A 14,586-nucleotide genomic window follows, 5' to 3' on the forward strand; every position below is an offset into this window, starting at 1 on the left:
TCGGAAGATTGGATGATTTTGTTGGCAGGAATTACCGGAGGCATACTATTCTCTGTTTCTGCGTGGGTTTGTGCCAGGTCATGATTAGGAAAGGGAGAATCTTGATTAACCCTATTTCCCTCAGGAACAACCACACGAGGGGGATGGATGGCATTGTCTTGATCCTTTTCAGCTGAAACCCTCAAACCTTCATCTTCATCTTTACTTTCACTGTGTGCCAAATCTTGACTTGGAATGGTGTTTATAGATTTTATGGTTGTATCTTCACCATCCTCAACCGCTTGTCCATCTACAAACCCCTTCACCTGTTCATCAGGTTCTCCTCCAGCTTCTATCTCCCGGGCCCGTCTAGCCATAGTTTTGATTTCATGGATTTTGTCATTAAAATCAGAGGATTCAGCCTGGGAAGAATTCAAGATTTCCAAATTATTCCTTGAACCCTTCACTCTAGATATGCTGCTCATGAGTTTTTGCTGATCCAGCTTCGGCCTCTCAAAAGACACATGTGTCTCTTCCACATCCTCCCTTAAAACTTCCACAGTACCCTTCTTTAATGCTTCCTTTTCCTTCCAAGCCTTCATCTTCCTCCTCATCATCTGTTTCTCCAGTTCTGGGTATTCCATTTCTTTGCTATTGCCATACTTAAACGCCAGCTTCAGCACCCAAAATGCTACAAAACTGCAAATGACAGATCCTCCTATTGCCGGCAACTTATGAACCAAGTCAAGATGAGGAATTGCATTGTGAACTGAGCTAAAGAAATGAAACTCTTCCTTTGAAGAAACAAACTTGGCCACAGAACTGTCTTTCCGAATCACATTTTCCCCATTTTCCATCTGTTCAGCTAATTTCTTCGCATATATAACCTTAGAATTCATCGTGGGCAGGTCCTCGAAAGCCTGTCTTCTCCGTAAAATCTCATCTTTATCAACATCTACTCTCTCCACCTTACCATCCGAACCCTGGAAGACCGTGAAAATGGGACTTGAACCAATCCCCCAGTATTCTGCTTCCTTCTTATACTGAGAAACCCAATTCTCAAGTTCATTCAGAAGATTGGAATCTTCAGGGACTCCCTCTTTCAACCCCTCGGTATTCGTTAATTCAACCAAATCTCCACTCCCCTCAACACTATGATCGAAACTGCGATCCGGGTTTCGAGGTTTGGTACCTGCGTCAGAAGAATTGGGATTCAAACGCAAACTCTGATCGCCAATCAGCTTCTTCCTCAGAGAATTCCGCCGCCTCGATGTCACGCCGAGACGCGCTGAGACCTTGAGAGTTGGAGCGAAGTAACACGGTGATGAGCGAGTGTGGCGGAATTTGGAGATGGGCACGTAGAACCGGTGTCGGTTTTTCCTGTCGCTGACTTTCCAGGAAAGTTTAGACGAGAAAGACGAGGAATTGAAGGAACCATTAGGTAGGGCAGAGCTCAAAACCTCCATTGACGACCTCCCCAAGATGTTGAAGGGGATAAACTGTCAACGCGAAGAGAAGCGAGACACTAAACCCCCCGCCCCCCCTGGATTCAACGGAAAAGAAATCAGCTCAGACGACATCGTTTTATGCACACGACCGCCGTTTTTATTTTGCGACACTTTTTTTTTTTTTTTAAAACCATTTAGGAAAAAGGTTCGGCATTTACAGTTTCTAGTTACAGCAGATCGAAATGATCTGCAGGCATTCATGGATGGAGACTTCGAAAAAAAAAAGGACAAAAGCAATCAGGTTTAATGGTCGGTCTCTCTCAGGACAACCTACTTCCAAACTACAGGGAACACAAGAAGAAAGAGGAGATGATGCTGCAACCAAGTCAGTGAGGTTACAAGATCAAATCCAAATCTTTCAACTACACAGATTTGGAATACAAACACCAGCTTCTCCATTCTGCTGCTGTTCCTTCCAGATCCTTCCAGTGACTCGCAACTTCAACTCTTTCCTGTCTCCTCCCGAGAAAAACAGCGCCATGTTTCTCTGTATGATGAGCCCGTCATGACTGTCCCTCACTTTCCTGTGGCTGTCTCTTATGCTTCTCGGCGTTCCTTCCCATGTTAGCTTCCGGCCATACCCTCCTACCTCTAAGCTGTAACTGTAGTTCCTGGCCTCTGCCTCGTCCCCCATGAAGCGGAGAAAGGCCATGTAGACTGGAGCCATTCCGAGCTGGAAGGCTTCGAAATGAAGGCAGAAGTACTGACCGAAGCAGTGAAAGACCTGTTATATATCCAACCAAAACAGTAAAGGAGAGCCGAACTTGGTTTAGTATGTGCGGTTGGGAGATAACCAAGTCCCCGGTTTTTTATCTTTTGATCTGCAGAAGTTCCCACAAAATTCAGATTTGTAATCGATCTACAAACAGAAAACTTCAATGCTTGCCAAAGAAGATTCAAGCTTGGAAATGGTGTATTATTGATTAACTGAATAATAAGAAGTAAACCCGAAAAAGGATCAATCTTGAGTGGCATTAAGACTAGCAATGATGTTTGAGCATGATCGGGTTTCAGACATTGAATGGAGGCCATGCAGCAGATCTTTACATAAATGGTAGCAAGTATGGATGATCATGTACTTACAGTCAACATCCATGTGGCATTTTCCACTTCGCGAGGATTGGACTTCACATAACGATGGTTGAAAGTGCATCCAGAATGCATATCTACCTTGTGATCATCCCTCAGATGAGCAACAAGGTATGGGATATCGCCAGTGATAGAACACTCGGACCCGGCATATGGACAGTTGTAAGGTCTGAAGTTGCATACATTCTCGTGTTTGAGCTTACTGTAATATGGAAAGATTTCGGGGCAGCCAAGGTACATATATCTGCATGGGAGTTCAAGCGATTCTGCTACTTTTTCCAGTGCCAGACATCTTATATCACCAAGCTCCTGTCTACAAGTCGGACAACGGTTGTGGACCCGGGTTTTACAGGTTGAACACAGAGTGTGCCCATTGTGGCACTGCAGAAGAAAAGCAACTCATGGTGAAGGATCATTCGTAAACCTTACTGGAATAAGTTGGCAAAGAATGAATCAGATGAGATGGACTTTCTTGAAAAGAATTTGTACTACAAAGAAACAAGAAGAAATTTGAACATAGGATCAAAGGGTAGAAGAAAAGTTTTTATACAAGAACATGGACATCATCAAACCAGTGGCATCTACAATGCCATATCAGGGTCAATCATGAATGGTAAGTGGAACAACAACAGCGGAGGATCATACACAGATGCATGACCATGACCACGAGAGACATAATGCTACACTACAGTTACACTCTATCAATGGAAACTTGAAAATGAGAACTGGAAATCATGTGTAGTTCCTTGCAAATGCAAATTAGTATGACAACTATACTGTTGGGCAAACAACTGCATTCACAGATAAAGCATCAACAAAATTCATATCCTATGGTTCCGAGATCAAGGACCCTCTTTCAGAAGCCAATACACTGAATAACCCTCGCTTCAATATCCAAATACTAGACCCGAGAAGATGATATTTTACCAGTGACAGCACTTCACTGCTAGTATAAACTTCATCATGAGAACCGAAAACAGAACTCAAACAAAGATTTATTTAAAAAAAAAAACTTTGAAACCCGATGGCAAAAAAGAGCCAAACTTTCAAGAGGGGGCCTTCTTCTTACACCAAGTACAAGTATTTAAGAAACTGGTGCAGCCGGAGGAAGAAAAGGATAATAACAGAAAAACCTGAAATTTATTACTGAAACCTATGCTTAAAACTCTAGAAGCCTGTACCCAAAGGAATAAGAGGGAAAAGGGCAAGAGAAATTGGAATTAGTATATTCTAAAACGGGTAAGTTCCCTAAATGTTCGATATCAGACATTCAAAGCCCTCGAACCAATCAGCACAAGAAAGATCAGGCAGATCGAATCATATACACCAAAACTAGAACAAATCAACATGGGATTGAAGAACAGACCTGGTGAATCGGTGGGTACATAGAATTGGTGCAGACAGGACATTCAAGGAGTTCATGCACACTGGTAGTGCTAAGCCCTGCAGCATTCACGTTGCTGTTATTACTGTGATGCTTCGGGACCGAAGCGTACGGATGGCGATCCTGATGGATCTCTTCATCGTCCGTCACATCCAGGGATGGAGTACAGTCCATGCTCTCAAATTCCATCGAAGCTCTCAAATCCGAGAGAAACCACAGGAAAATCCGAGATTTTCCGGGATTAGCCCGGGAGAGGGTATGGATGGATTGTCTTCGATCAGGACGAAAATCAATTCAACGAAGCCATGGGTAAACCATCTGGGTATCCGGAATTCGGGCGAGACCCAGATCCAGCTCGAGGATTTTGGCCGAAATCCAAACAGGATATCAAGAAGACACGCGAAGAGAAAATGGGTCAACCCTCATGAACTACCAAAAAAAATATGCTTTCCTTCCATGAGCTCCGGGAGAGAGAGAGAGAGAGAGAGAGAGAGAGAGAGAGAGAGAGAGGGGGGCGTCGAATGAACGGAAGCCGGATGATCAAAATCAAACGGTTTCAGGGCGGCGAACGAAGCATGTATGGAAACGAATCATAGTTTAGGAGATTAGGCAGAATTATGACAGGAACCAAAAATCATAAACAATTATACGCTCCCCCTCAATGATTTCTTCTTTTAAATATTAAAATAGCACATCCGTTTTTTTCCCAAAAAAGAATAATTAATTTCGAGTTTTTCTTTTTTTTTTTTTAAAGTAATTGAATAATAAAGGGCCCCCGATGTAGTAAGGATGGGCCTGTGACTTGTAAGGTGCAGGTGCACACATGATTGTGCTAAGCACCTCCACTCCACACGTAAATTTGTCGTTGCATTTGCAAAATCTATACATTATTTCTATCCCTTAATTATTTATGTATTTATAATAAAAATTTCGAAGATATTTAAATAAATAAAACGTTAAGAATCAGATCTCTAGAACAAAAACAACATGGGCATCTTTCCTTAGGGTTTGATGAGAAAGATGGGGCACTACTAGCAAATGAAGCTTGGGTTCAAAGTCACTTCAAGATTATAAAAAGACCGATAATAATATCACACACAGACGATAATGCTTCCTCGTTTTCTGATTTATGAAGCAAAGCCACGTTTTCCTTTGTACTTCCCATCCATTATTCTCTCTTGAAAACGAAATATTGTACCATTATTCCTCCAATGATTTGTCCTCGACAACAACACGTGGGGAAAGTGACAAACAGAAATCCAGTTTGCTTGTCATTGAATCAAACAACTCTCACACTCTTCCTGTTGGGTTTTTGTCTGAGAAAACTAACAAATTTCAAAAAAACCTCTCTATATACAGAGCTTGCAGGCAAAATCTAGTAACCGGGTTCTCCACCGTTTTCGGGCATAAGACCAGTATGGCATCAGATTCTCCTCCTGGATAATAAAGAACTGAATATCTCTACTGGGAAAGAAAAGGGTTTTACCACTGGTTAGCAGATGATTCCCGGTGTCTCTCATCATCTTTCTGAGTCAGCTGTCTGGTTGCTGCACCTTTGGTTCGGTTGTTAAGCAGTCTCTGTGTTAACCTGTCTTTTGCTGTCACTTTCATATGCAACATGGAAGAAAGGGATTCTTTCTTGTTTCTTGCAGCTGCTAATCTATCGAACTCGTCATCGTCAACCACAGCAGCGGACCTTGAGGTCGAGGCTAGAGCAGCATCACGAAGAACTGAATCATTGTGTTGTCTGACCTTAGCAAGCTTTGCACGATTTGCCCTTTTCCTCATTTCTTCTTTGTCTCTCTCCCGGATATTCTTCACTGCTTGTTTTGCTACTTTCCTTGCCAAGTGATCATGATCGGTATCTGAAACTGTTTCATGCATAGGGAAATCCTGGTCGATTTTCTCTTCCGCGGAAGAGCTTACCCTTTCGTCCAATGAAGGCTCCTGAGAGATGGGATTTCCTTCATCGTCCCGAGGTATGATGGGTCCGTGAAAGGGGCAAACTCGTAGATCTCTTCTCTCACAAAGACCACCTTTCCTCAAAGGAGCACGGCATGGAAGAATCTCTGATCTATCTTCTTTATAAACAGTTGCCTGAAGATTCAGTTCTGCTATTTTCTCCGCTGGAATTACAGCATCTTGATCCACCCTGCCCCAGTGGCTCTCAAGCTCCAGGCCCCGGTGGTTAGCTAGAACTTCTGTGGTAGAGTCCCAATTACTCAGCTGTGATCCCCATTTCACCAGTGGAGCTTCCGCTAATAGCATATCCCTAAGAGACCCTCTTCTGTTTTTGTAATCTTTACTAATCAAGGTTTCATTCAACATAGGTCCCGAGGTGGGCCTTTTAGTCTCGCTTGAAGACGACATGGATGAATTCCCAACTTCCTGATTTCCTTTATCAGGAGCCATAACTTTTACTGATTCGGTTCTCATATTACCCTCACCCTCCTCCCAGATATCTTCTTCATCATCCATTTCTTCTTTTCCATGGCCAGTTGCTTTTGGTAGAGCAAAACCAGCCTCTTCACATTTTTTCTTTACTGCCAAGATATTATTCCTGATATCAATAAACTCCTTCAACATGGAATCTCTCGTCCTGTTATCAGCCACTTCAACTCTAATGAGAACCGATATCCATTCTTGAACAGAGACCAGATGCTTCGTCACCAGAAGCTTGCACTGTTCCCTCAATGCATCAAATACCACTCTATTTTCATTAGTTTCTTGTATCTTTTCCGATTCTCTTAGAGAGTCGAATCGAATTTGCCTTAGCTGAAGAGAACGGAACTCCTCCAAATCTTCTTCATCCAACATAGCAAGCGGCACCCCAGCATCCCCTTTTGCCTGAACAATTTCCAGACACTCCTTGATTTCCTTAATTGTTTCATCAATCTCGTCCTTTATAGCTGAAAAGTCTTCCCTCAAAGATTCAAACTTGTTCCGTAAAATCTCTTTAGTCCTCACCTCCCTCTCCTGCCTCTCTCGTTGGATCCGTGCAGCATTTGCCTGCAGATTAGGAAATTGGAACTTGAGCGTATTCTTAAGGTAATCAAACCCAAGCCTTAGATGTTTGTAGTGAAACCCAAACGACGAATTCCACTTCTCCAAGAACTCGATAGCTTTCGACCGCAAAAGGGTCGCAATAGCCGCGGGTGCAGGAAGAGGCATATTACTTCTAAACCCAACACTTAAACTCAGTAGCTGGTCAAGATTATCCACCATTAGAGTTCTGAAGAGCTTCGATCTCATGAAGAGCTCGTCGATTACGAGAAGCGCTAGGTATCGAACCTACAAAATTTTCCAATGTCGAGTAAATGCCATGCATCATCACCCTTCTTGAGTAGACAATTTCAAACAAAAAAAAAAAAGCATCAATTTAAGGAAATCCAAACGTCAAATGGAGATTATCAACAAATGAAAATTCAACCATGAATGAAAAACAAGCCTTGAGACCAAAATCGGGAATAACCCCCATCAACGGACCCAAAACGGCGAAGACCTGAGCAAACGCAAGGATAAACCTGAGAGTGATCACGTTTCATGAGGCCCATTAGGGTTTGCGAAGCGAGGTGGAGATCCGGATCAGAATACCGGACACAATATTTGATCGCCTTGAGCAGCCGCGGGTCAACCTCACGCGCTGTCGAGTTCGTCGCCTTCTCTATCAAACCCTTCACCCTCCCATCACCACCGCCGCCGCTGCCGTCGTCTCTCTCCATCGCTCGGACGATGCGCAAACCGTCGTAGACTTTTCGCGGATTTGTTTAATTTTTTTATCCTTTGCGCTTATATGTGAAAAGGCCCCCCGTTCACCCTTAGTTGGTTCACCTGAAATGACAAATATGCCCCTTTATCAAAGCGACACTACTGTTTTATTTTCTAGTGGGCCTTTACGTAAATTGAGAAGTAGGGGCAGTTTATGTGGTTCAGTAATTCCCACCAAAATATCACGACGGAAAGAAGTTGAGGATGATGATCATGATGATGACGACGACGACGATGAGGAGGAGGAGATAAGGAAGAAAAATCTCGTGGGATATTTTTGGAATTCTCGTTTGTATTTTCGTTGGATCTGTTCTTGCTCCATGATTCAATCGCTAGTTGGAGGTAACAGGAGGAAGAGGAGGAAGAAGATGGCAATCCTCTGTTTCGTTCCCGAGAAAACTGGCCCCGAGTCTCTGCGTTTTTCTCACTTCTCATCCTTCGTTTTCGATGATCGTGTGAGATATTTTCTCCGATTTTCCTGCTTGTTTCCAGGCGTGGATGTCGGGATAAACTATGGCATTTCGGTTCTTCCTCCTCCGGAATCCGTACCATCACTTGTGAGCTCACTCTGACTCTCCAACAAACATGTCAAATCATGTGATTTGGATCCAAGGCTTATGAAATCCCTCGCCAACACCGGAATCTCCCGTTCCCTCTGTATCCCCGATCGACCAGAAGATTCAGATTCTATCATCCAATTTCACAGAAGCAGAGTCCCTTGTCAGAGATTTCATCCTCCCTCACCACATCATCATCATCATCACGTCCATCTCCTTCGGAAACTAGGTTTATCTTCTGCCGGAATTCTCCGGCAATCTTCTCCCGGCGAGGGTGAACGTTCAACGAGCAATCAGAAGGCTCCGATTGCACCGCATGATCAAAGTTTTCGCGATGCACTCCTTGGCGATTCTTTCCGCGCGATTTCCGCCGTCCCCAGCAACTTTCCAGGAATGGATCGCCGAGCTTCCATAGAGAAGAATTGGGGAGCGTTGTTTGGTAACGGTCCGAAGAAATATGATCTGATTCTGTAATCGGAAATATGTGGTGGCAATGTGGTAATTTTGTTAGATTTCTGTGGGCTATTCTTTGGGCTTCTAATCGGGCCTTGAGTTCGATACTTCGTAACTTTGTTTTTCTTCTTGGGCTTTAGGTTTTTTTTTTTTTTTTTTTTTTGCGGATTCATCCGTAGACATTTTGATGCATTTGATTTTTAAACACATGTATTATAATTATCTTCCGCAAGTGAATAGGTTAATTTTTTTTTATTAAACAATGTTTCAGGGCGGTACTCAAAGGGCGCATGTTTATAAGCAGCATAGTTTGTATCGAAAATACTATTATATTTTTGGGAAAAAATCCTAAAAATTTCTGAACTTGTATTTTGGAATAATATTAATTCCTAAACTTGTAGAGGTGTCTATTAATTCTCAAACTTGCAAAATTGAACACGTTAAATCCTGAACTTGTTAAACGGTTCCATATTCGTCCATAACGTTATTTGGTCAAAAAAACGAGTTGACCGATCCGACGTGGCTCACCACGTCACGCGCCACGTCGGATCGGTCAACTCATTTTTTTGACCAAATAACGTTATGGACGAATATGGAACCGTTTAACAAGTTCAGGATTTAACGTGTTTAATTTTGCAAGTTTGGAAATTAATAGGCATCTTTACAAGTTTAAGAATTAATATTATTCCAAAATACAAGTTTAGGAATTTTTAGATTTTTTTATTATTCTTTATTACCTTTGATTATCTTTATTATTTTAAAATTTCAAACTTTCTTTTTGTAATTTAATGTTTGGACTAATCTAAGGAGGAGATAAATTATACTAATATATTATTTAAATTTCTGTAAGAAAATTTCGGAAAAAAATGAAAGGGGATAAATAACATGGACCCACCAAACTTATATGCTTAATTAAGATATGCATTTTTTAAAAATATTTTCCCAAGAAAAACTAATAACATTGTCAAAAAAAAGTCTCAACATTCAAATGAATATTTTTTCCACTTGTATTTCTTTTTTCTCAATTTGTGGATAAAAATAAAATTATGAACTGTTCTTTTGAATAAATATTCATTTATCGTAGAAATTATATGAGATTTAATATGATTTTCAATCTCGTTAGGAAGAGTAGAAAGAACAAAGAAAATTATTTGAGTACAATTTAGCATTGATCCGGAAATGAGAACCACTAATTTGCCAAAATAAAACAAAGTAAATAATAATTAAATAAAAGCTTTGTATGAATAAAAATAAAGTAAATAAATAAATAAACAGGTTTTTGGATAAAAACGAACCGTTGATTAAATGTTTTGTTAATTCAATTGATTTAACTTAATTTAGGGCCATTAGAATAATCTATTTAAATAAATAAATTACAGTGACGTGCTCGATGTGTATTTCTTTCACAACATTATTTTATTATCTTATTTTTAGTTTTCACAGTATTACATATTCATGATTATTAAAAAATATATTTAATTTAGAAATATTCTTTTTAATATTATTTTTTCTAAAACAATTCATAAACAATTTAGAAATTAAAAGATACTCATCTTTTATTCACAAAAACCCTAAAAAATTTTAAACTTATATTTTGGAGTAATATTAATTTCTAAACTTGTAAATGTACCTATTAATTCCCAAACTTACAAAATTAAACACGTTAAATCCTGAACTTGTTAAACGGTTTCATATTCATCCATAGCGTTATTTGGTCAAATAAACGAGTTGACCGATCCGACGTGGCTCGCCACGTCATGCGCCACATCGGATCGATCAACTCGTTTTTTTGACCAAATAACGCTATGGACGAATATGGAACTGTTTAACAAGTTCAGGATTTAACGTGTTCAATTTTGCAAGTTTGGGAATTAATAGGCACCTCTACAAGTTTAAGAATTAATATTACCCCAAAATACAAATTCAGGAATTTTTAGAGTTTTTTTCCTATATTTTTTTTGTGACAAGTTGACGATTTAATCCATTTTTTCCCTTTTTGTCCTATACGTCACGAGCACGATTGAAGTGCTTGATTGGAATCTGACACGACATTTGTCCTGGAATAACTCGGAAACACAAATTGTCATGTCCCGGGAAGTGGACATATATATATACATATATCTTGGTTTTTTTATAAAAAAAATCTACAAATATTTCACTAGCAATCCAAAATTATATTGTTGATTTAGAAACACCGAATATTACTTAATGCTCAGGCAGAGTGAAGAAAACAACGAAATTCATTTTAATCGTCACACATACATGCACACATGCACACGTACATGCACACACACATACGTACATACATACAAACATACATATATACAAATACATACATACATACGTACGTAGAGAGAGAGAGAGAGAGAGAGAGAGAGAGAGAGAGAGAGAGAGAGAGAGAGAGAGAGAGAAGGAGGGGCAGGAAAGGCATGGGGAGTGAGAGAGGATGGAGGGTGGGAACCGGTGAGGATTGGCGCCGTGATCTGTGGCTCGGCTCCCTTCTTTTGACTTCTCTCACTCCCTATCTGCCCCCACCACGTGCCTCTTTTCCTCTTGCATGGCAAGGGCATCTTCTTTCCGATCTTCAGCCCCAAACAACACGAAACCCAATTACGCCCACTTTTTCTCTTGTTTCCGATCCTTTTGTACAAGGAATCGACAGATCTAAATGATATAAACGGCTGCCGCACTAAAAGATTAACCTTGTTTACTTAATTTTATTTTCGACAACAGACTGTTTCTTTTTTTAGACAACACATGAAATTAAATTGATATCAGTCATCTCAAATATATGTAGATATATGCTTAAAACAACAATACAACGCAAAATGTGCTCTTCCATCTCAATCTCGAGATCTTCATGGTCACTCTAATCCTTTGTTTTTTCTCCCGCCGGAAAAAGGATTTCCAATTGACAGATTTAACTAAAAAAAGGTTGACTCAGCACCCACGAGGGGCAAACCCGACCCGTGACCCGATCAAGTCATACACGACCCGGAAGCTCTGTTGCTGTATGTTCCCGAAGATCGACAACCCGCCCATTGTTCCGGCGAAGGCGAAGCAGAACCTTCCCTTCGAGTCCACCGGAATCAGGTAATTCGTCGCCGGAAGCGACACATCTCCGCCGCTGAAATGGAATACCACCGTCGGCACCTTCACAGTCGTCATGCCGGACAGATCGAAACACGTGTCGAACAGAGAGTACGCCGGAGCCCGCTTCAGCCTCGACGCTCCGGCTCGAAACGCGTCCCTCAGCGCCACGTAAGCGGCTCGGGTCAACCGCGTCACGGACGTGCCCGAGTCTATGATAACCCCGCCGTTACCGGCGGGGGCGGTTTTGAACAGAGACGCCGTCACGCCCCGGACACGTGTCCCTCCGACGCTGATCCCGAGTAGCTCCAAGTAGTAGAACGTATCGAGCTTCGGGCTCGTTAGTAAGGGCGTGTAGACGGCGGTGTTAACGGCGGCTCCGTCGCCGAAAACAATGGTGGACGGTTTCGCCGAGGATGTCCGATCGACCAAACAGTAAGAGAATTTGCCTTTGAAGCGGTTTTTGGTTTGAGAAGGGAATGATAATCCACCACGGCCGAGACCCAACAGACCGGCTGCGCCGACGAACAGGCCTTCGTTGTCATGGCCGCATCCGACTGCCACGTGATCCACACGCGCGCCGCGAAACGACAGCGTCTCAGTCGAGAGGTCTCCGACGGTGAACGACCCGTCGCCATACGATACCTGGTAGAGGCACATCCGACGGCTGTTGCATCCCGGCGAGTCCAGGCGGCGACAGAGCCTCGACGCGCACGGGACGGTGGCGTAGCTCCGTGATTTGGCTGGGTCGAAAATCGGGTCTGACTGGTTGTAACAGACCTTGCAGGGAGAGCACTGGAGCCAGACAATGTCGCTACCAGTGTCAAGGACCATGTACGCGTAAGTCGCCGGAGTTCCCACGCCCAAGCGCGTGAAATACTCGCCGCTTCCTTGAGAGAGTCCAGAGACTACAGCGCCGCTGAACCCACCGGCGGCGCGTGGAGCATGCGTGACGTTTCGAACGGAAGCGGCGGCGAAGCTAGTCAGGGTCTCAACCCGGAGAGAGTCTCTCCGGAGACGGAGGTCGAAGAGATGCTCCGGCGACGTATCGGAGGGAGAAAGCGCGTCGACGTGGAGTAATTGTGCGGAGAGAGAAGTGGCGGTTTCGGACAAGGAGTCAGAACCATCGGTTACGAACTCCGAATCGGGCCAGGAGAGAGTGGGAGAGGTGGGAAGAGGGTTAACGACCAGGGTCTGATGTCGGAGAGTGGAAGAGTGGGAGGTGAAGGAGCAGAGAAGGATGGCAATGGAGAAGACAAGGGCATTTCGGAAATTTCGCTCCATTGGGAAGGTACACTCGTGTTCCATGGAAGATGAAGAAGAGTGTCGAGGAGGTGAATATAAAAAGGGAACCGAGCTCGTGTGTGAAACGGGCGGTGTCATGGACTGACTTTTATATTTATTTGACATTTTTTATATCGCCGGTCATTTTTTTTAATAATATTTCATAATAAAGATAATATCATCATGTGTATTATTGGCACCGCTACTGAATACTTGGATGACCATTGATTGGTATTATATGTTAGAAAACAATGCTATAAAATTCATGAGAAGAGTGTAATCACATATAAAAGGAATCAAGGACATACTTGTATGAGATAAATGCTCTTCCGGGGCTTCGCTATATTCGTTCTATTCAATTTATGTTGGACCAAGGTCCATCGTTATGGACCTAACCGGCCCAATTTTGAGCCCGCATTTTGCCGTTTCTCTTTTTTCCACGTCAGTACGATCCGGTGGTTTTCTTGTCCCCGAGTAAAAAAATCGGACTGTGTGCACCGGGACCAAACTATCCTCCGTCCGTCAGTCATGTCTTATATTTATATATATATATATATATGAAATATCACGTATAAATATTTAAATTTTTATAAAATTTCAAATAAATATCTAAATCATAAAATTTTAAGAAAAATATCTAAACTTTTCAAAAATTCTAACCAGATTTTTTTAAAAATTTAAATAAATTAAAAATTCGGATATTTTTTAAATAAAAATAGTAACGTTATTAACGAATTTTGAGTTTATTTAAAAAAAACAAAAATTTAGATATTTTCATGTAATTTTTGAAAAGTTCAAGATATTATATTTTTCTATATGTATGTATATATATAAATATATGTGGCATTGATTTGAATAGAATATATTATTACACATTTCATATTTAAAGTTTAGAACTGTAATAATTATAAGATGGAATAAAACTGTAAAAAAATAGTTCTTCAATATGTAAACTTAAAATATAGACATAAAAATTTGGATTTAGATAATACATAATAATATGGATAATTTTTTAGTCTTATCCATACCTCTTATCATCTACACGTGTGTGTGATTTTATGCGCTTGTATAATATATATATATATATATTATAATCTAATCATATTTTCGTAATTTGAAAACTGCTTATATCCAGAAGCATAAAATATCAAAGTTTCTATAATAACTTTATTCTATATGGATATATATATAAGAAAAAAAGTTTATTCTATATGGAGAAATGTCTAAGATTTGAAGGCCCGTGGCTTTTTCTATCACGTTGAAACGGGTGCAACACTGCATGTGCAAAAAAAAAGAATAATGTGAATGAAATTTAAAAAAAAAAAAGACAAATCAATTAAAAAAGCAAATATAACCCTTTTCCAAAAACAAAATCCCAAAAAATAACAAATGGTAGATACAAAATATTGCGGACAGGGGAAAAACAAAAGAGAGATAAATTGTGAGTGACGTCCCAAAGCCCAAAAGAGATAGG

The 14,586-nt window shown here is 41.1% G+C and overlaps 4 protein-coding genes across 5 annotated transcripts in view; all 4 read right to left on the reverse strand.

Moving 5' to 3' along the window:
* Positions 1-1,532, reverse strand: part of LOC104817362 — a 4,299-nt gene extending 2,767 nt beyond the window's left edge. Inside the window, exon 1 of the mRNA XM_010546534.2 lies at positions 8-1,532. Coding sequence (XP_010544836.1) covers positions 8-1,445 — 1,438 coding nt within the window. The 5' untranslated portion in view covers positions 1,446-1,532. The remainder of the gene's footprint in view (positions 1-7) is intronic.
* Positions 1,533-1,702: 170 nt separating this feature from the next.
* LOC104817363 (E3 ubiquitin-protein ligase SINAT3) lies at positions 1,703-4,586 on the reverse strand. The gene is made up of 3 exons (XM_010546535.2): positions 3,943-4,586; positions 2,571-2,957; positions 1,703-2,211 (listed from the first exon to the last, which is right to left on the reverse strand). The coding sequence occupies exons 1-3, from the start codon at positions 4,147-4,149 to the stop codon at positions 1,846-1,848; spliced, it is 960 nt and encodes a 319-aa protein (XP_010544837.1). The 5' UTR covers positions 4,150-4,586; the 3' UTR covers positions 1,703-1,845.
* A 346-nt stretch (positions 4,587-4,932) lies between these two features.
* LOC104817364 (UV-stimulated scaffold protein A homolog) lies at positions 4,933-8,881 on the reverse strand. 2 transcript variants are annotated; one of them, XM_010546538.2, is made up of 4 exons: positions 7,904-8,881; positions 7,485-7,791; positions 7,183-7,251; positions 4,933-6,969 (listed from the first exon to the last, which is right to left on the reverse strand). In XM_010546538.2, the coding sequence occupies exons 2-4, from the start codon at positions 7,680-7,682 to the stop codon at positions 5,443-5,445; spliced, it is 1,794 nt and encodes a 597-aa protein (XP_010544840.1). In that variant the 5' UTR covers positions 7,683-7,791; positions 7,904-8,881; the 3' UTR covers positions 4,933-5,442. The 2 variants fall into 2 exon arrangements, with proteins under 2 accessions (XP_010544840.1, XP_010544839.1); XM_010546537.2 differs by having other exon boundaries at positions 4,933-7,251; positions 7,904-8,880.
* A 2,615-nt stretch (positions 8,882-11,496) lies between these two features.
* Positions 11,497-13,214, reverse strand: LOC104817366 (aspartyl protease family protein 2). Its single transcript, XM_010546540.2, has one exon. It carries the CDS (start codon positions 13,209-13,211, stop codon positions 11,679-11,681), a length of 1,533 nt encoding a protein of 510 aa, XP_010544842.1. The 5' UTR covers positions 13,212-13,214; the 3' UTR covers positions 11,497-11,678.
* Between the last annotated feature and the right edge of the window lie 1,372 nt (positions 13,215-14,586).

The sequence above is a fragment of the Tarenaya hassleriana genome, unplaced genomic scaffold (genome assembly GCF_000463585.1).
Source record: "Tarenaya hassleriana unplaced genomic scaffold, ASM46358v1 Cleome27, whole genome shotgun sequence".
Lineage (NCBI taxonomy): Eukaryota > Viridiplantae > Streptophyta > Magnoliopsida > Brassicales > Cleomaceae > Tarenaya > Tarenaya hassleriana.

Excerpts from the sequence above, each read along its gene's own strand:
- LOC104817363 (XM_010546535.2), bottom strand. The coding sequence starts at position 4,149 with ATGGAATTTGAGAGCATGGACTGTACTCCATCCCTGGATGTGACGGAC. Across the intron at positions 2,958-3,942 it reads TGTACCCACCGATTCACCAG|TGCCACAATGGGCACACTCT; the intron begins GTCTGTTCTTCA and ends TTTCTTCTGCAG. Across the intron at positions 2,212-2,570 it reads ATGCCACATGGATGTTGACT|GTCTTTCACTGCTTCGGTCA; the intron begins GTAAGTACATGA and ends GATATATAACAG.
- LOC104817364 (XM_010546537.2), bottom strand. The coding sequence starts at position 7,682 with ATGGAGAGAGACGACGGCAGCGGCGGCGGTGGTGATGGGAGGGTGAAG. Across the intron at positions 7,252-7,484 it reads TGAAACGTGATCACTCTCAG|GTTCGATACCTAGCGCTTCT; the intron begins GTTTATCCTTGC and ends AAAATTTTGTAG.
- LOC104817366 (XM_010546540.2), bottom strand. The coding sequence starts at position 13,211 with ATGACACCGCCCGTTTCACACACGAGCTCGGTTCCCTTTTTATATTCA.